This window comes from Hemicordylus capensis, chromosome 4 (assembly GCF_027244095.1).
Source record: "Hemicordylus capensis ecotype Gifberg chromosome 4, rHemCap1.1.pri, whole genome shotgun sequence".
Classification (NCBI taxonomy): domain Eukaryota; kingdom Metazoa; phylum Chordata; class Lepidosauria; order Squamata; family Cordylidae; genus Hemicordylus; species Hemicordylus capensis.
In genome coordinates, this window is record NC_069660.1 from 85420346 (window position 1) to 85440308 (window position 19963).

The 19963-nt window shown below is 44.0% G+C and overlaps 1 protein-coding gene across 3 annotated transcripts in view; it reads right to left on the reverse strand.

Annotated features, from left to right (window-relative positions):
- The window catches only part of PTCH2 (patched 2), a 93765-nt gene that overhangs the window by 35346 nt on the left and 38456 nt on the right, over positions 1-19963 (reverse strand). The window contains exons 1-5 of one of the 3 annotated variants that reach the window (XM_053245375.1): positions 13537-14495; positions 12172-12281; positions 2916-3105; positions 2524-2593; positions 1546-1637 (exon numbers count right to left, since the gene is read on the reverse strand). In XM_053245375.1, coding sequence (XP_053101350.1) covers positions 1546-1637; positions 2524-2593; positions 2916-3105; positions 12172-12211 — 392 coding nt within the window. In that variant the 5' untranslated portion in view covers positions 12212-12281; positions 13537-14495. Of the gene's footprint in view, positions 1-1545; positions 1638-2523; positions 2594-2915; positions 3106-12171; positions 12282-13536; positions 14496-19963 lie in introns of those variants that run through there. The other 2 variants (XM_053245376.1, XM_053245374.1) reach the window with 2 other exon arrangements.

Here is a 19963-nt window from a genome sequence, read left to right on the forward strand (position 1 = left end):
AAGGCAAGGTCAAGCAAGCCAAGGGATCCCGCAGGTTCAACACAAATCCTATCGCTATCTGCACAGGAAAACTATAAAGCTGCAAAATGCTTTTTGAAATCCATATCCCACAGAAGAGCAAAGGCCCATGTTCAAATTTGTTAGCTATGCTTTGTAGCAACGTCTGCCCAGGCTAACCCAGCCTTCTTCTAAAGGCACATAGGTTCTGACTCCACTGTGGAACAGAACTCTGGCTGGGATTTGGGCAGGTTATAAGTAACCTAGTAAGAGGACACCATGTGGCTGAATAGGCCACTCACTTTATTTACACCATGCATATCCCATAGCATGACTGACCGCCTCCCAGCTGCTTTCACCATGCTCAAGGATAGCAGACAAGTCAGTTGAGTTGATCATGAGTCTCCATGGTGCAGCTCTGTGCTGCAACTCGCAAGTAGACCCCCGACTGGGAGGCAGCAGCAAGCCTCCCAGCCTAGGAGGTCTCCCCAGAATGCCCCACGCACTTGTACGGGGCATCCTGGGACTTCTGGGGGGCTGCCCCCCCGATCCCACCACCCCTACCGGCTCCGTCACGGAGCTGGTAATCGTGTGGGCGGCCGATCCTTGTGTGCAGGCAGAGCAGGCACTCACTCTCCCCACCAAACCCTATCAGGCTCTACACACCGATCGTGTGTATCTGGTACACCACAGCAATGAAGAGCATAGGCTATGATCTGGAAGTCCCCAGTTCAAATCTCAGCTCACTGGGAGGAGGGGTGTGTGTATGTCAGGCAAAAATGTCTCTCTTAGCCTTCAGCACTTAATGCAGGAAGAAATAAAATACTGCCCACCATACTGGTTTATTATAACTATTATTGCCATCTGGCATGTGCCTTTTGGAGCTGAGAGTTGCCTGAGGAACCAATTCCCACAATCCAAACAAGTATATCAGGCTTCCCCAAACTGCGGCCCTCCAGATGTTGCTGAACTACAACTTCCAGCATACCCAGCTACAAAAAATTGTGTCTAGGGATGCTGGGAGTTGTAGTTCAGCAACATCTGGAGGGCTGCAGTTTGGGGAAGCCTGAAGTATATCATTGTTTGAGAGCCTGGAAGCCACGTTCTGGCCAAATGCGCTACAAGTGGGCCAGTCCAGGCCCTGAGCATTTGGGAAGAGGGCTAGAATATTAACTCCACAATTATTATTAATATTATGTCACACCCTATGGAAAGGCCTGAAAGCATTTCCATTAGCTGAAGGGGCCTCAAGGAAAAGGTATGAAAATGAATGGGGTAGGGAGACATACATGTGGCATTTTTATCCATTCATACGGTTCAGATAAGTCTGTCCTATGGGAGACAAGCCAGAGGAAGCTAATCAAGGCAGAGACCTCTAACAGAGCTATGCATGGTGAGCCCAGAAAGGAGCCTGAAGTCTCATTCGCTGGTAATCCTAAATCCTTGTGTTAGATGCTTAAACCACTGCAGACTCTCTTCTACACAGACTTGGCCCCATAGGCCAATCACAGTGGGGCAGAAAGGTACATCAGAAAAGCAGGTACTTACGGGAGGTAAGCAGAACCCCCTTGCAGCTTGGAACCATCCCAGAAGCAATCCAGTGGGGTCACAATGACACATGGGAACAGCTTCTCAATCATCTGAGGATGACACAACAGAGAAACAGTTATGGAGAAAACCCACAAACTCACACTTCCAATCCTCTTCATTTCAGTGGATCTCTTTTCTGTGTCCAATGCAACACCTAATTTTACTGAGCATGTGACTACCTTCTCTATAACACTTGCCCTATTATAACAAATCTTGTCCTCTCCATTCTCTTCTCTCTTGTAGCCTTTTGGAGCTGAAAGTTGCCTGAGGAACCAATTCCCACAATCCAAACAAGTATATCATTGCTTGAGAGCCTGGAAGCCATGTTCTGGCCAAATGCGCTACAAGTGGGCCAATCCAGGCATGAGAAGCCTTCAGTCAGCGGACACCGGCTCAAAGCAGTAGGAGGGAAGTGTTTGGCTACATAAAGGGATTTTGCAGAAGGGCCAGCAATCTCTTGCAAGCCAGGCAAGCAGAGTATAAAACCCTTATCATCAAAGGTCAAGCACAGCTGAAAGCAGCCAAGGATCAAATGGGCTTTCCTCTTCCTATTCCCCCAGGACATGGCTGGAAGGAAGATAAACCCTCATAGTCAGCTCTTATCTCAGATACACAGGAGTGCTAATCATCAGAGTGAGTGGTCTAGCAAAAAAGGAATATATCCCGTCTGTACAGAAATGCTCAGGCCTCTCAACCTAGAAGGATGCTTTGGGAAGCTGCTCCTTTGTGTCAGCATCCCCCCACATTTGTTACCCTATCCTCATAGCAAGTTGGATATCCTCCCCAGGACCCATTCTCCAGCCGATCAGCATCTTCCCAGACTTAGAATTACTTATGTTATTTAACAAAGAGAATTTCCCAGGGGATCCACCCCATTTTCCAGGATACGAGTACATCCCTGTTTCCATAGATATGTGCACTCCTTTGGCAACTCACCCGTGCAATCATCCCATTCTCAATTATGGGGACACCTGATTTGTAGCATATTTTGTTGAGATCCCAAGACCTAAGAGGAGAAACAGAGGCAATTAATATCAGGAAGTCAGAGGAGTCTTTGGAGTGAAGAGTATTAGCTAATGCAAAACCTATACAATGGCAGCTAAGTGGAACCTCCATTTCCAGAGACAGTATACCTCAGAATACCAGGTACTGGGAACAAACAACAGGGAGGGCCATCACCTTCATGACCTGCTTACAAGCACCCAGAGGCACCTGGCTGGCCTCTATTAGAATTATAATGCTGGGCTAGATGGACCTTGATCTGATCTTGCAAGGCAATTCTTATATTCTCATACTGGCTGTAGACAGATCCTCTGTCTCTGACTCACTTTCCATAGAGTAAGACTTGCACTTTGCTAGCAGCCAGAGCAGCTTCAAGATGCATCCCCAAAGCCTCTGGGGTCAGGATGTTTTCTCCTTCCTGTTTGGGAGTTTGTATCAGCATCTGGGATGTGTAGAGAGATTCTTCTCCTAGCTTCTCCTTTGTGTACTGAAGCTCCTGGCTGACACGGCTGCCTTCTGGAGAGAGAGAGATGATAGTGTTAATATCCCTCTCACTTATCTCTGCCATACTGGAGGAATCTCTCAAATTATGCCTATAAGAGATACTGGAACTGAGAATGTCAAGTTCATAGGATCATGTCATGCAGATTAGTCATCCTTTAATACAAACCATCTTTCTCTTCACATTATCAAACAGTTAAAGGATGCCTTTTTTACATTTTAGAAGATTTTACGAGTGGGTTAGTGATACTAATGTGTGCAAATAATCTAATTAATTAATTCAGATGAATTAGACACAGAATAAAGATACAGGTACATGACACTCAGTCACATGTCATAATTTCCCCAAGTTTTTATGTTTACAAAATGCAGTTATAGAGGCTGCAGCCTATACTGAAAGATCTTGGGGAAGGAGGGTGCTTCTTAACACAGTTAAAAAGCCCTCCAACAGCTATTCTGCTAAAAATCATCTGCTAGGCTGCTTCCTAGTCCAATGTAGGAAACCATCCTCTGGAGTGTGGGGGAAATAGCTTGCAAGGGGATATCTTTAGTGGGGAGAAATAGTAAAGAAACCCCTTGTCTTCACATTGATTTTCCATTGCAGACTGCAGATTCTCTGTATTTTTACACACACACACACACACACACACACACACACACACACACACACAGAGCCTTTGGAGAGGGGGAGGAAACTGCACATAACAGCATCATCATACATAGTTTGGACCTCAAAGGATGAAGCTCCAACCAGCACAATGAATGCACCTCCCAATAGAGGTGAGCTACCTGGCAAACGGTGTTCTGGTATAACAAGGGCCACAATAAGGAGTATGAGTGTGACTAGTGTTGTCATTATACTAACACTGGAGAAGGTAGGTTATCCCCCTTGGATTTTGGGAGTGAAGACACAAGGTCAAAGCCAAAAGGCACTGTGTCCCCACCTTCCATTATGTAGTAAGCCCCAATGAAAGGCTTGCTACTAAATGCCTCCCCTCCTCCTTGCCCCATCAGCTTTCAGAAACCTTGGTACTTCAGTCCCTTGGTGGTTCTACTAGCAAGTTGCCAGATAATTGCTATGAGAAGAGTGGGAACCAGGTACTATCCTGGTACACCCTGTACAAACTGAGAGTACACCTGTGCCACACATAATACTCCTCTGTGGCTCCACTTGAGAGAGGGAGATAGGAAGGTCTATAGAGGTCTATACAATCATGCATGGTGTGGAGAAAGCTGATAGAGAGAAATTTTTCTCCCTCTCTCTAGAACCAGGGGTCATCCCATGAAATTGATTGCCAAGAAATTTAGGACTGACAAAAGGAAGTACTTTTTCACACGACATATAATCAACCTATGGAATTCTCTGCCACAAGATGTGGTGACATCCAACAGCCTGGATGGCTTTAAGAGGGGTTTAGATAAATTCATGGAGGTCAGGTCTATCAATGGCTTCCAGTCTGAGGGCCACAGGTCACCTCCAGCCTCAGAGGCAAGATGCCTCTAAATACTGGTTGCAGGGGAGTAGCAGTAAGAAAGAGGGCATGCCCTCATCTCTTGCCTGTGGGCTTCTCAGAGGCATCTGGTGGGCTACTGTGTGAAACAGGATGCTGGACTAGATAGGCCTTGGACCTGGTCCAGCAGGGCTTTTCTTATGTCCTTATGTTAAGAGAGGAGTAAGGCAAATGGTCTCTCAAGGAAGCTAATGATCTCTAGCAGAAAACTGAAAGTATATACACACAATTACCATTCCAATGAGTTTCTGGGGGGAAACTATAACAGTTAAGTAAATTTCAAAATGCTAAAATCTGGCATGTAGATGTGCCCTCAGTCATTCTTACAACATGCACATAAGGGCAGTCAATACTACAGTATTCTCATTTTATAAATATGGAATTTAGCATTTTATAAATAAGGAATTTAGCATTCTGTATACCAAATTTGCACACAGAATTTGCTTATTGACGCCAAGACTGAACTCTTATTTGAACCAAATTCACCCTAGCAACACATCCAGTTGCTAAAGTACTATGAGGATCTCAGCAGCTTTTGGTCCTGAGGTTACAGAGCTGATGTCAGCCACTGTCAGGCCTGCTCAATTTAGCCCACCCCCCCAGCTGTTTTTGGACTACAATTCTCATAATCTCCAGCCACAGTGGTAAATAGCCAGGGATTATGGGAGTTGTAGGCCAACATCTGCAGGAGGGCCGAAGTTGAACAACCCTGCGTTAGGGTAAGAACCCAAAAGACACCAAAGCTTGCCACACTTTCTAACAATCTCCTGAGGAAGCCCCATCTGTTTGGAGAACTGTAGTTCCGTAAGGGAAGATAGAAATCAATTAGAGAGAATTCTCAGCATTATTACTATAATTCCCAGGATTCTTTGAAGGCAGTGGGGGAGCAGGAGGTAATGACAATTACATTGGTGCAAAAAGCAATATAAATTTGTAGAATAGATATGTCCTGTGGCAACCACTATTACTACAACAGGTCTTGACAGATTTTCTTTGGATCGGGGAGCCAGCCAATGGACACTTGGCAAAGTTACAGACATTGTATGGAGGGGAGAGGGTAAATGGGCTTCTGTTGATCTGCTGTATAAGTAATATACTTAGAACGGAGCCACGGCTGCCTGGAATAAAGAAAGATTTTATTAAATAACTCTACCTGTTCAAGTCTAGGTGCCACTGCTACATTCCTAGGCTTCATGGCTTCCTGGCACCTGGAATTTGCCAAGCCCCGTACTATAACAAATGGTAGTTTGTAGAATTTGCTGGTTAAAATGACTGCCAGGTTCGTTCTGAGGGCAATTTTCCTGGAGACTATTTACATCAGGCTTCATGCAACAGCTGCCAAAACACCTGGGCTAGAGTGAGCACCATTACTAGTTCATTCCTCCAGCCCTTGCTGTCACTTAGAGCTGCTATGGAGAAGAAAAGATGATAGGGGCTGCTCTTACCTCTGTGGTCTAATGGAGGAGAAGCCTCTCACTCCCTGCCCACACATCCCAGCTACTGTCATCTGCTGCCAGGTTCTTCCTGGTGACAATTTTTGTTAGGTTATTTACACTGGTGTAGCTTTAAGGACCATTAGCCGCTGCAACCAGAAACATGATCATTCCGTTCTTTAGCCTACTTTCCAGTAGGCTTATGAGATCACCCAACATTCCGTATGCCTGTGTCCCCCTATCAATGCCTATCAACCCCCCTTTGTAGTGCCTGGACCAATATGAATCAAATCAGGTACAGTTGTAGGAACACATAGGGATGCCTCAGTTATGCAGTTTGTGATGATGTTATCCACCCCAATTCAAGATGGTGGCAGATGCATGTATGTTTGAGGTGCAAGTGGGCTAACCTGTGGATTGTCTAACCAATTTGAACCAAATCTGGCACAGTTGTAGTGAGTGACATACAGGAACACCTCAACAGCGTAGTTTGTGATGATGTCATCCACCTCACTCTAAGATGCCGACACAAAAATGAGGTGCAAGTGGGCTAACTTGTGAACCACTAATCAATTTGAACCATTTGGTACAGTTGTCGTGAGTGACACATAGGGATACCTAAATGGTTTAGTTGTGATGATGTCATTCACTCCAGTTCAAGATGGAGCCCACATGAACATTTGAGGCGCAATTGGGAAAACTTGTGAACCGTCTAACCAATTTGAACCAAATTTGCTACAGGTGTAGGGACACATAGGGACAGCTCAAAGGCATAGTGTGTAATGATGTCATCCACCCTGATTCAAGATGGTGGACACGTGAACATTTGAGATGCAAGTGGGAACCAATCTGGACCAAATTTTGTAAAGTTGTAGGGGCACATAGGGACACCTCAAACACATAGTTTGTGATTTCACCCACTCCAATTCAAGATGACAGACGCATGAACATTTGAGGTGCAAGTGGATTAACTTGTGAACTGCCTAACCAATTTGTACCCAATTTAGTCGTAGAGATAGTGAAAGGAAAGTAGGCAGATAGTTCTTACTATAACAACTTATCTTTAATTGTAGGCAAACTGTTTTGAGAAGCCTCTATCTGAAAGGTGGTATACAAATAAATCAAACTATAAATAATTGTTTGCTTCACAAGTTTCCCCACAGGGTATTTGCAAACTAGTAACCATACTGCTGCTCAGTCAAAAACCTAGTCAAACCTCAATCATTCTCTTAGCTCAGGGATTCTCAGCAGGGGGTACTAGGATACCTAGTGGTACTTGAAGGGCTCCCAGGGTGTATTCAGAGGTCTCCAGCCTCTTCACACTGCAACCAGTCTATTTGTTCCCCATCTGTGGATTGCCAGCTAGAAGCAGAATCTTCTCAGTGATGTGTCTGCTACGTAAGTGGAGGCAGAAGAGTAAAGACTCTCCTCCTCTGCTTCCAATTGGCTGGCTATGTGCTGAAGCTCAGTATACCCCTCCCCTCAGCCTGACTGACAGGCTTCAAAAAAATTAGCTCTTAGTACTCCCATTGAATCTGTATGGGGTATCTGAGCTGAAGGTTTGTGACAGAAGGGATACCCTTTTTTAAAAAAGCTTGGGAATCCCTGACTTAGCTAACAGGAGTGAAGAACTACAAGAACACTATAAAAGCAGGATTCAATCTATTTTTCATTTAACTTATGGAGGACAACCCAACAGTTTATATAGAAGAGTATCGATTACCCCAGTTGCACAATCAAAATGTTTCTTCCACTGGAAGAGTATTGTATTTTTATATCAAACTCTTTGCCTCTAGGAGATAGACTGCTTTATGTTGAGCCAGATCATAAGTCCATCTAGCCCAGGACTGATTACTTTGATTGACTGCATCAATCACCTTCATTCTGCCCAGCCTTAATATTGGAGATTCATTTTTAACTGGAGATGCTGGGACTGACCCTGGGGCCTTCTGTATGTGCCCTATATCAGTTACATATGGCTCCTCCCTGAACTATCTAAAAAAGCAAAACAAAAACAACTGTTTTACACACTTTCCATAGGGAGCATATTACCGCCCTGTGCCTTTTTTGGAAGGGCAGTATATAACTCAAACAAACAAACAAACAAACAAACAAACAAACAATGTCTCTTTCACCTGCAATGTCAAAAGCTCTCGGACTCACCTTATTTTAAAAATTAAAAACAGAAAAGTAGGACATTAAAAAGCCCCACACACAACCTGATAATTATATTGCTCCTCTTTGCTTCTTTCTGGATTCTGCATCAAAAATTATATTTCTCATAATTAGTAGTAAAGGTAGTTTGCTTCTACAATTTTACTAAGATTTCATGGCTGAGATCAGAAGTTTTAGGTTCTGACTTCTGTTATTTTGCAACTTTTCATCTGTATAAATTCTAGTCCTAATATTTTGTGGCTGCTTAAAAAAATAAAAAGGCAGATTGACAGGCATGCTTTTTGTTTCTATCCTGCTCTCTCCAAAGGAACAGCTGGGATGCCAGTGAAGGAGGAGGCCATGCCAAAGTACATAGGGAGGGGACAGACAGTGTGCATTTGAGATGGGAAGAGTTGGGAAAGGAGCATCAGAGGCAGAATCCAAACCATTCCAGGCTGTTTGGGAGGCAAGGCACCAGGAACCATGCTGAGCTGTGCTGATCTTGACGAGGCCACCCAGGAGGGAAACCACACGAACAACCAGAATATGGAGGAAGGGTGGGGAACACATTCAGTCCAAACTTTGAAGCCACAGGCAAAGATGGGTCCCAAAATTCAGAGAAGTCCTTCATTATATGGCCTCAAAGTACAAAGCCTCATTAACCAGTGCCAGGAGATGGCTTTGTGCCACATGATGGCCAGGACAAAAACACACATGAAGAAATATTAATATCCACCCGCCCACAGGCAAGCATGCATCTATGCACACACTTCAACTCAGCAAATGAGAAAACCTTGCTGGAGTTTGCAACTCTCAGATCTGTCACTCTAGTGAGCTCCTTGAACTGAAATGGGAATTGCATCAAAGCCGTGTCCTCTCAACAACCTTGCTCTTGTCATGGTCGAGGCTGTGACAGTGCGGAGTGGACAGTGGGGGCATTTATTTATTTATTTATTTAACAACAAATGTTGGAGCAGAAATGACAGTTCATCTGCAAGTGTTGTGAAGAAGGGAAGAGAAAGGGAGATACTCCTTGTAATTAGGGTTAATTTGGAACAGGACAAGCTGAAGCTTCAAAGGGGAATGAGGAAGCCTCAAATTCCAACACCCTAATTAACCAGGGAGCAACATGAAAAGACAAGGCAAAACGAGAGGGGCTGCCAAGTATGCTTTACATGGGGTGCTCACTTGTCTTATGGGGGGATAAACTAGGTACCATTGCTCTGTGAGACACAGCCCCCCCCCCACACACGCTGCTCTTGCTCACCCCACCCCCACTCCTGCCCTGAACTGAGAGAGCAGCATTGTTTGATGCAAAGCTGGGGGAGGGGATTCTGGGATCCAGCAAGGTAGCAACAGTGAGCATGTTAATGAGGAGCCCTATGCAAATTCTTTTTTACTCCAATTAACAAAGGGAGCCCTCTCCTTTTTCATGCAAAAGGTCCCTCTCCCTCCTGATCAAACCCCCAATTGTACTGCTGCTTTGGCTTTGAGTATTAGATTGGATTATCCCTCATCCCACCCCACATGCATATCACAGAGATACCATGTCCTGCTGTCACAGGCTCCCCCTGCCCCCCCCAATTCAAAATATCCCCAAAAGAACAGGGGGTGCAAAATACTGGATCATGCTCTGTGGACATTGGGGTTTTCTGGTGTCTCAGATTTCCAAGAATCTGTCAGTACAGGTTACAAGCTCCTTCCCACCAGTGGGCCCTGGCATCATGTGGGGTCTTGCATGCCTGCACTGCCCCAGTCTGTTGACAAAGCCAAGTATACTGGGCATTCTTCCCCTAGCAAGGCCTCTTTGGCCTAGGAGATACCTCACAGCATGCTCCCAGTCTCAGCTCTCCCTGCCTCCTCCATCCTCCCTCTGTCTCCCTTCAGGCAGCAAAGCTGGGCAGCAACAAGGGTAGCAGGGAAACCAGAATTGGTTGGGAGCCAAATGGAGAGATGCCTAGTAACCCAGAGCTGGCTGATCTAAGAACATCCCCACAGCACGTCCGGCAGGACTTGTGCCGAGAGGGAAGGATCAGCCGGGAACTAAAAGGTCCAGCCAATTTTCCATTGCAAAACCAGCTCGAGTTGCAGGGCCTAGTGCAACACTTGCCTTGAAGCGCCCCGCCAAAAGAGCTGCACTGGGATGGGGGATACATAGTGAGAATGACTGCAGCAGCCTTCCATTCTTGACATTGTTTCTTACATGTGGGAAGCAGGCAGTGTTGTGTGGCCATGCCCCAGAGTATCCCAATGGATTCCAGGTTCCGCTGGAATCACCTCGTGTCAGCTTCAGCTAGGAGGACACTAGGATTGCACAGCCAGCTGCCTTTCAGGCAAGCTACAGAGGAAGCCCTTTCTTCCAGCCTAGCTGAGAAATGGACAGTGTGAAACTGAGGAGCTGGGGAGATCAATTACCTGGTGTTGACAAAAGCAATGTCTCCGTCCTAGGTTCCACATGCTGACACCATCTCTCCCTTTTCTCCCTCCCTGGGTTCAGCAAAGCCACTTCCCAGGCAGCGGAACAGGCCTTTAGAATTATCCCCATAATTACAGGCTCTTGGATAAATTGCAGGGCTGGGCACCTCCTCCCTCCCAGCTGGGCCACCCAAATGGGGCCCCCTGCTCTCTTTTCCACACCAGCTGGGAGGCCCAAGAGAGCTTCAATTAAAAGGGGCAGGGTAGGGCTCTTCTATTAATGGCCCACCTGGCTTGAGAAACTGTTTGGACAATAAATATACCCCCCTTCAAAAAAAAAAACACAAAACCACCCAACCACTCATCTTCTGCAGTAAAATCTCCCCTCAACCAATTTCTCTCGGCCACAACGAAATAATGTGTTATTAAAGCTTCATAGTTATTCCTCGCCAACATTATGAATACTTCTAACAGAATCCAAGGATCCAGCCCAAGCTGGGATAAAATAGAAAACATACAAAAAGTAAAAGTCAGTTTCTTGCTACAAGGAACTTAAATTTGGACTCACAGAATAAGAGGCCCACAAAAAAACCAAAAAAACCCTCAGGCCCACAAAAAAAAAGCAACTGAAGTTTCTCCAGCAGGGGCAGAAAAAGGAACAGAACCCCTGCTGGAAATTCCACACGATGATGGACAGAAGATAAACTAATGTTGGGGTCTCAATAGAGCAGAAGACAAAGATTCTGAGATAATTCCTTCTCAGATCCTCTCCAGACTGTAAAAATACTAGGTTTTCTACATAGTACTATACTGTTGTATGAGAAGCTGTGATCCAGAACCAGCACAAAATCTCCTGTCTCCAAGAAAGAGAAGGCATTTCAGGACACTCTTGTAAAGTACCTTGTTGAAAGAGGATAGTGATTACCACTTAATAAAAAAGGAATCAAGGTACATGTCTTACAGAGCACTAACAGCACAAAACACTAACAAAATTAAAAGGATTGTTGAAAAGGCAAAAAATTCATGAAATAATGCAGTGTTCCTGCAGAGGGATGGGCAGCCTTCCTAGGATTCTGTTACCACATTGAGGTTATACAACAAAGGAGTGCTCAAATTCTGACCTCGTAAGCAATACTGTAAATAAAAACTAGTATACATTGTGGGGGAAGGAATGCTGTATTGGCCACAAAATCACAGAATTCCAGAGTTGGGAGGGTGGGACTTGTAGGCAATCTAGTCCCATCTGCTGCTTAATGCAGGAAATCCAGAGCTTCCATCAGATTTCTGTAGAGCCGCTGCTTATAGACCTCAGCAAGGAAGCCTCCCGCACCTCCGATCACCAATTTCATTGTGGAACTGCTCTTACCATGAACAGGTTTTTCCTAATGGTCAGCCAAAATCTACCTTTCTGTAACAAGCTCATTAGATCTAGTCCTGCCCTCTGGGGAAGCAGAGAACAAGGCTTTGCCCTCTGCTATGTCTTCTAGGTATTTGTAGAGTACTATCATAGCCCCTTTCTGTCTTATCTTTTCCAGTACCTTCAAACATTCTTCACAGGATTTGCTTACCAGACTCCTGACCATCTTTGCTGCTCTCTTCTGAATCCATTCCAACTTGTCTATATCCTTTTTAAAGTGCATCGCTCAGAACTGTGCACAGTGCTCCAGATGATGTCTGACTGGTATGGAATAAAGATGAATGACACTTCTTGTCACTTAGAAACTAGGGTACTATTAATGCAGCCTAAAATTGCATTAGGTTTTTTCCTTCTTTTTTTTGCAACTGCATCACCCTGTTTGTAATTTACTCCCATCCCAAGATCCTTTTCATGTACTACTGCCAAGTCAAGTATCCCCCATCCTATATTTGTGCACTTGATAATTATAATTTTTGCCCAGGTGCGGAATTTTGTATTTGTCTTTGTGGAATTTGATTTTATTAATTTCAGCCCAGTTTTTCATTTATCAAGATCATTTTGAATTTTATTCTGACCTGTTAGCCATACCTCCCAGTTTTGTGACACCTGCAAATTTAATAAGGACTCCCTCCAGTCCTCCATCTAAGTCAGTGATAAAACTGTTGATGAGTACCAGGTCCAGGTCAGAGCCTTGCAACATCCTATTCAAAACTTTCTCTAGTTTGTTAAGGAGCCAAGTCTTTGAGTATGGTTCTCCAACTAGTTGTGAATCTATCCAATTACATCATCATCTAGCACACATTTGACCACTTTGGTAACCAACATATCATGGGAACCACGGTCAAATGCTTTGCTGAAATCAAGATAAATTACCTCAATGGCATTCCCACAATACAAAATGCTATTATTCTAAAACAGATATAAGATTAATCTGGCATAATCTGTTGACAAATCCACGCTGGTTTCTACAAATTACTGCATTGTTATCATGATGTGTACAGATTTACTGGTTTTTAATCTGTTCTACTCTTTTCCCTGACATCAAAGCCAGACTGGCTGGCCTGTAATTTCTCAGATCCTCCTTTTTCTGTTTTTGAAGATCAGGACATTAGTCCATCTTCAGTCTTGTGACACCTCACTTGTTCTCCAGCATTACTTAAAGATGATAACTAGAGGTTCTGAGAGATCATCAGCAAATACTTTTAGTGCCCTAGGATGCAATTCATTCAGGCCTAACATGACACACAGAAATGTAACTCTGTGCCCTGGGACTGCTGCAGAATTTGATGGCAGCCCTGCTGTTGTTAAGAATGGGTGATTGTGCTAGCAGCACTTCCGCAGTTTTCCCTATTCACAACAATGGAGGAAACTGCAGAAACACTATTAGCACAACAATCTATTCTTAACAATGTTAGGGCTGCCTTCCGACTCCACAGCAGCCCCAGAATGCAACATGATGTCTCTGTAATGCTCCACATCATGTTAGCCACCATCCTTACAAGTCTGGACTACTTACTTGTCTGTATTTGTCCTTCGTAACTTGTATTCATCCTTGGTTCCCTCCTTCTTTTTCATATACACATTCTTTTCTTTTCTAGTTTTACCTCATCATTAAACTTTTTGTACAGCCACATTGACTTTTTAAGATGCCTCCCATTTTTCTTTGTTACTGGAATTGTTTGTGACTGTACCTTTAGTAACTCCTTCAGGAACACCCACTTATCCTGGGCGCCATTTCCTATCAGTTTATCTAGCCATGGAATCCTACTAGCACTTCTCTGAGCTCATGTAGATCAACTTTATTGAAATCCAAGGTACATGTTTGACTATGCTCACCTTCAGCTTTCCTTAAGATTAAGAATTCCAGCATTACATGGTCACTTCTCACCCCCATGTTCCTACTACTTCAAACTCATTGACTCATTCTTCCCTACTGGCTAGGATCAAAACAAGGATAGCTGATCCCTTTGTTCTTCCCTCCATGTTCTGAAAGAAGAAGTTGTCAGCCAGGCATGTCAGGAATTTGTTGTTGATTCAATTGTGAGTGCAGTTTGTCTCCCGATAAATATCAGGGTAGTAGAAGTTCCGCATTATACAGTACAGTATTATTACTTCCTTGAAACATCTGCAATTTGTTTTAGGAAGAATCATCTACATCCTCTCCTTGGTATGGCAGTCTCTGCAGTGTACTTCAACACAATGTTTTTATTTCCTTCTCCATTTATTTGTATCCAGATGCTCTCTACTGGGCTACCATAGATGTGTGTGCAGATGTACATGTTTTTAATACCTAGAGTTATTCCTCCTCCTTTTCAGTTGCATTTAATATTTCTGAACAAACAATATCCTTAAGTTCTCAAATTCCAATACTGGGAATCATCCCACCAAGTCTCAGTTACATCTATCAAGTCATATTTACCTTCCTGTACTGAGTACAATCATTTTGTTTATTTCCCATAAACTGTGCATTAGTGTATTGACATCACAAGTCATGGATATAATCCTCCAATGTATCTACTGCTATTTTATGTTGGCTAGGCAACCCCCTACTCTCCCAGTTCTTTCTATAGCACTGAAATATCTAGATAACATTCTGCGCAGTGAAATTACATTCAGATTACATTCTCCTGCATAACAGAAGCTGTGCTGGTGGAAGACTCAGCACTGCAGCTCTGTGCAACATGTTGCTGAGCAGGGAGATGCAGGTGGACAGGGGAAATTATTTTTGCTGTACTCTCATCCCTCCAAAAGGCCATTGTGACTTTAAGAATGTGTCCATGAAGGCTGCACAGCTCTCAGCTTTGTATAAATAACATGGATAGTACTTTTAGGAGAGCATCCCCTGGGGCACAACACTGGCTAGCCTTCATGTTGCTGCTCTGGATTTAATCAGGGAGTGCAATTGCCATGATTCGGAGAGTGGTGCTACCCTATAACTTGCCCTGAATGTATTAACAGTAAGGCTTGTTACACAGTAAAGCCTACATAAACAGGAACACCTAGTATGGGATTGTATTATATAGGTCCAAAAAAAGAGTCTCATCTTCTGGAACCCTTCATGATTAGAAGGCACTAAGAAACTAGTGAGTAATTTAATCAGTCAGACAAGCAGACTGTTTTCATCATCATCATCATCATCATTATTATTATTATTATAACATTTATATCCCGCTCTTCCTCCAAGGAGCCCAGAGCGCCGAGCGGTATACTACATACTTAGATTTCTCCTCACAACAACCCTGTGAAGTAGGTTAGATAAGTGACTGGCCCAGAGTCACCCAGCTAGTATTATGGCTGAATGGGGATTTGAACCCGGGGCTCCTCGGTCCTAGTCCAGCACTCTAACCACTGCACCACTCTAGCTCCATTACTCCATATGTACAACCAGCTCCCACCCGTCTTACTACCCTGTTGGTTCAGTCTAGGCACTGTCACCACAAATAACAATGTTTGCCTTTGCTCCTATGCTAGCACATGGCATGCTCCTTTGAAATCCATCCAACAGGAGTTTATCAGGGATCACTCACAGGAAGGAGATACATAATCCAAGAATGTGCCAAAAAATCATCTGCCCAAGCTGAGAGTGAAAAAGGATTGCTATTTTACAAATCTGTCTCAGGAAGACTTCCAAGGAAAATCAGGGATCACCCAAATGTACCTCAGACTTCCCCTTTAGCATTATAGTCACTCTAGCAACAATCCAGCATCCATCAGACATAATGGGGTAGCCTTGCTGCAGAGGGAACAGCCCTGGTGCAGTGGATAATTTGCAGCTTTTTAGGAAAATCACAACAAAAGATGGGAGGTATGCGCTCGAGTGTTAGAGAGCAGACTGTTGTGTGGTGAGAGGTAGAGATAACCTCAATGGGAGTTTGAAAGTGTCCCCCTTTTTAAGGGCCTAAACGCATATTCCCATATTGAGGAAGCCCTCAATCTTTAAAGAACAGGGAAAATAAATGTTAAAAGTAATAACATGAATCAAGTACTGAGGGGAGAAAAGCTGCGCTACTAATGATTAGCAATGCCATGTTCACCAACCAACTGCTCATGAGACATCTATGCCACCACATTCCACACAACACTTCAACTGCAATGGCCCTGCTAGGTAAGGAAAGAATCATTTTCTCTTTGACAAAAAAAGGCAGAACAATTGTTTGTTGCTCAGAAATTCTCATGATTCGGATCTTGAAATACAAATGATATTGTTTCAAATTCTAGTCAGTAATGCTACATGCAGAAACCAGTATCTGAAATATTCAGTAGCTGAAATGTGGACCATGTGGCCTTTGACATGTGAATTCAACTACAGAGAGCCATTTCACACATGCACTAGTCTGCCCCAACAATATTTAGCGTGCATCCTTCAAATATGTGTATTCCAGCAGAGGAACTGAGCAAAAAGGCTTGCTTGTTTCCAAGTGAGCAGGCAAGCAGCAACGTTCTAAGTACAAAAGGAGGCAATCCTAAAATAAGACATTCAGAGGGACACATGATTGGAAACAAGGCCAGCTGGTTTCATTCACAACTTCCAGTATCTGATAAATGAAAATAGGAGCCACTCTTGTTGTATATAAAGTGGAAGCAAGGCCAGCAACTCCATAGGGTGGCAAGATCGGGCATTTGCCAGGGACCATCCCAACAGTTTCTAATAACTGTAGCAGCCAAAGCAAGATACTTAATCTCAGCCTCAGAGTTGTTCCCTGTCAGTGGTGTTTTGGAGTAGGACCAAGCAGTATCTGAGCTGTGGTCTCTTGGGGATATTTTCCCCCTCAATACACATGTAAAGGACATGGGTATTTTTGTAGTGTCAAAAGAGTCAAACATGAGTATGGGACCCATGAACTCCAGAGAAAGTCCTGGAAGCTTTGCAAGGTATGGATTTTGTACTCAAATCTGACTTTCCCAACATTAAAAGGATGACCATCTAAAAGGATGCACTTTCACACACATTTTTAAAATACAGAAAGGGAAATTTAACACTTCTAGTGATTCTTTGAGACAATGAATCATAATATAAAACACCCCTGTGGGCACCCATGAATGCCATGGCAGGATCTTGAAAAACACATACCTTCCCAATGTACTTATTTAATAAGTCAAATTATATTTTTGCATTCCTTTTATGCTTTCCTTTTATACGTGCCAAAGCGGCACCTAATGTTTGAATTTTACTGCTACCTATTCCTACTTGGTTGGCACAAGACCCGCTTACTTAGTTAATCTCAATTTTTTGCTAGCATACCCTGAATATTTAAACATTTTAGAATTTTGAGAGGTGCTGATTGACTATTGCCACGAACCAGTTTAAAACATAAATTTGAAGGTATTTTTCCTCACTTTTAAAGAAATTTGACAAATGCCAGAGGGATATCCATGATAGTTTCTTACAGCAAAACAAACAAACTTAAAGACTCACAGATTTATTGTAGTTCACATAACAACAGATCTGAAAGTCTTGAAGATGCCACAAAACCTTTTTTACTTTAACTCCTCAGAATATTTTTGGCTAGAACGCAAGCTTCAAGTCCAATGAATGAAACTAACTGATGTGGAATAAAAGGGCATTGTTATATGTCCTAAGGGGATAACCTCAGGTTCTTATCTGGATCTACTGTTAGGGCTCTGGTTTGTACAACCTTAGTCAATGGGGCTGAACAGTCTTCCAAGAATTCTTTTATAGCTCAATCCTTTCCTTTTTTTAAAGGCCTCAATCCAAAGATTTAGAACAGTTTTTACTGCCCCACCCATAGGATCCAGCTGGGAACTTTCTACTGACCGCAGCTTTGCCAGAGGAAAAGCTTCGGTGATCAGATCCCAGCAGCTGGATGGGCTCAGTGAGGCTGGGAGGAGCAGCCTTCAAAGCCAGCACACCAGGAATAGATGTGGGGAAACTTTGCCTGGATCCTTCTCTACAATGAACCTGTTTGGTTTTAGAACAAGGGCAGAATCTGGGCTGCTAGTATATAGGTCTGGCAAGACCAGGAAGATTTAACTTAAATAACAGAAGTGGTTAAGGAAGGGTGTGATCCAACTCAATACAGAATGAACAGTTTTGAAAAGCCTGAACTTCTCCAAGTTACCTCCTGTGCCACTGTAGAACATATAGGGGCAGCTCCAGTTCAGGATAGGAGGAAGTCATGCAGAAAAGAGTCGCACCCTTTCCAGCAGTCTCATATTCTGCCACAGCAGAAGCTGGCAGCATTGTTTATGAAGCAGGCATTTTATTTTTGCTAATCTCTTCAACTGTGGAGACTTCACTAGGATCTCCTTGGAGTTGCTAGCCCACAGTTGCCAATCAGCCTGAGAGACCAGCGATGGTCCTTCAAGTCAGCCTTAGCACCTCACTCCCCTCAACGCTTTGGGCTGAGGGGCAATTGGTCTGTGTGGTCCCCATATTCAAAAGAGGCACATTCCTGTTCCCTGCCCACCATTGTGCCAACAGCCCACTCTAGGGGTGGTAAGGGCAGAAAGGCCCAGTCAGAGGGAAGCCTGAGCTTCTGTTTACTATATTTGGACCATGCCTTTGGACCATGGGCATAAATAGGGAACAATAGAGTACTTGTGAGTAAACTTACCCACAGATCAGATAGCCAGTGTATCTGGACTTTTTATCAACATGTGTGTCCGGGAGAGACGACTCTTTTGTCCCTTCTCCATCATCTTATTCTACTCTGGCCAGCAATGAAGTTTAGAGTCTCTTTTTGGACACAGTTTGCATAGGCTTAGATCTCACATGTGTCCTGCAACCCCTGATGCTGCTCAAGGGTCACATCCTATTGCACCACCAACCATCCTGGCCATAAAATAAAGTAAGATATCCCCGCTACTTGGTATGCAGGCACACCTGCCCCCTCAAATCCAGATTATCTGTGTCCAGTGGCATATTTATTATGATGAAAATTTGATGAAAGCTGCATCAAGTGATTTATGTAAATCAAGGGGGAAAAGAGGAAGAGAGCAATCTCCCCATCTAATTGCTCTCCTTCCCCTATCACTGACACTCAGATGGGTATGACAGTACTTAAGAAGCCCAAGATAACACAACCGTGACTTCTGACCTCCATGGAAAGTGAACTGTCTGGCTCTGATCATTTTAGAGATGAGGAACCTCAGATGAGGTAATTTCCTCAGTCTGCATTGCACAGAACAATAACTAAGCTCATGGTTCTGGGCTTGTCTCCATCTACCACAGATCAAATGTCTTCTCATTTTTTCTCAGTCCCAAATACATGTTAAATGCCTCTAGCATGAGCTGACTTTTGCACTATATGCAGCCTCTGAACAGGTGCTCTAGAGAAGTGGGAAGAACCAGCTAAATCTCTCAAAGTCAGTAAATCAACTCTCAAGCTTTCTGCTTCCTCCAGTGACAAGACAAACATTTTTTTCTCCTAAGGTGGATGCAGAAGATGCAGCTTTATTGATGGAGATGGCATTCCTCACTGCTGGCAATATTCAACCTACAGACTGTAACTTAGAAAATGCACTAGAAAGACACTGAGGCTGCCCGTAGCCTAGGGGCTCCCAGTGGAGCCTCAGCAGCAAACCCGCCTAGGGAGCCCACCTCTTAAATGAGGTTAAGGCAGTGGGCGCTCCCTTAACCCCATATACCTGACTATGTGCAGAGCCGGCTGCTTTCAGATGGCACTGCAACACTGATGGGTGCCCACCCGTTGCTGGGGGGGTACCCACAATGCACTGTGCACTGGTGAGGTGCATTGTGGGATTCCTGGGAGCTGGGACTACGCTGTGATCCTACTACAGTGGATCATCTGGGCACGTGATCCATGTGCCCTTCAAAGTCCTGGTGATTGTCTGTGAGGAAGAAAAGGTTATGCAGCCTTCCTCCTGGCCCTCCTTCCTGTCCCACCCTCTCAAACGGTCAGGTGAATGGGCCCATTCTGAGCTTTTTCCATTGCCTTATGGTCTCTGTAGTAAACTCTTAT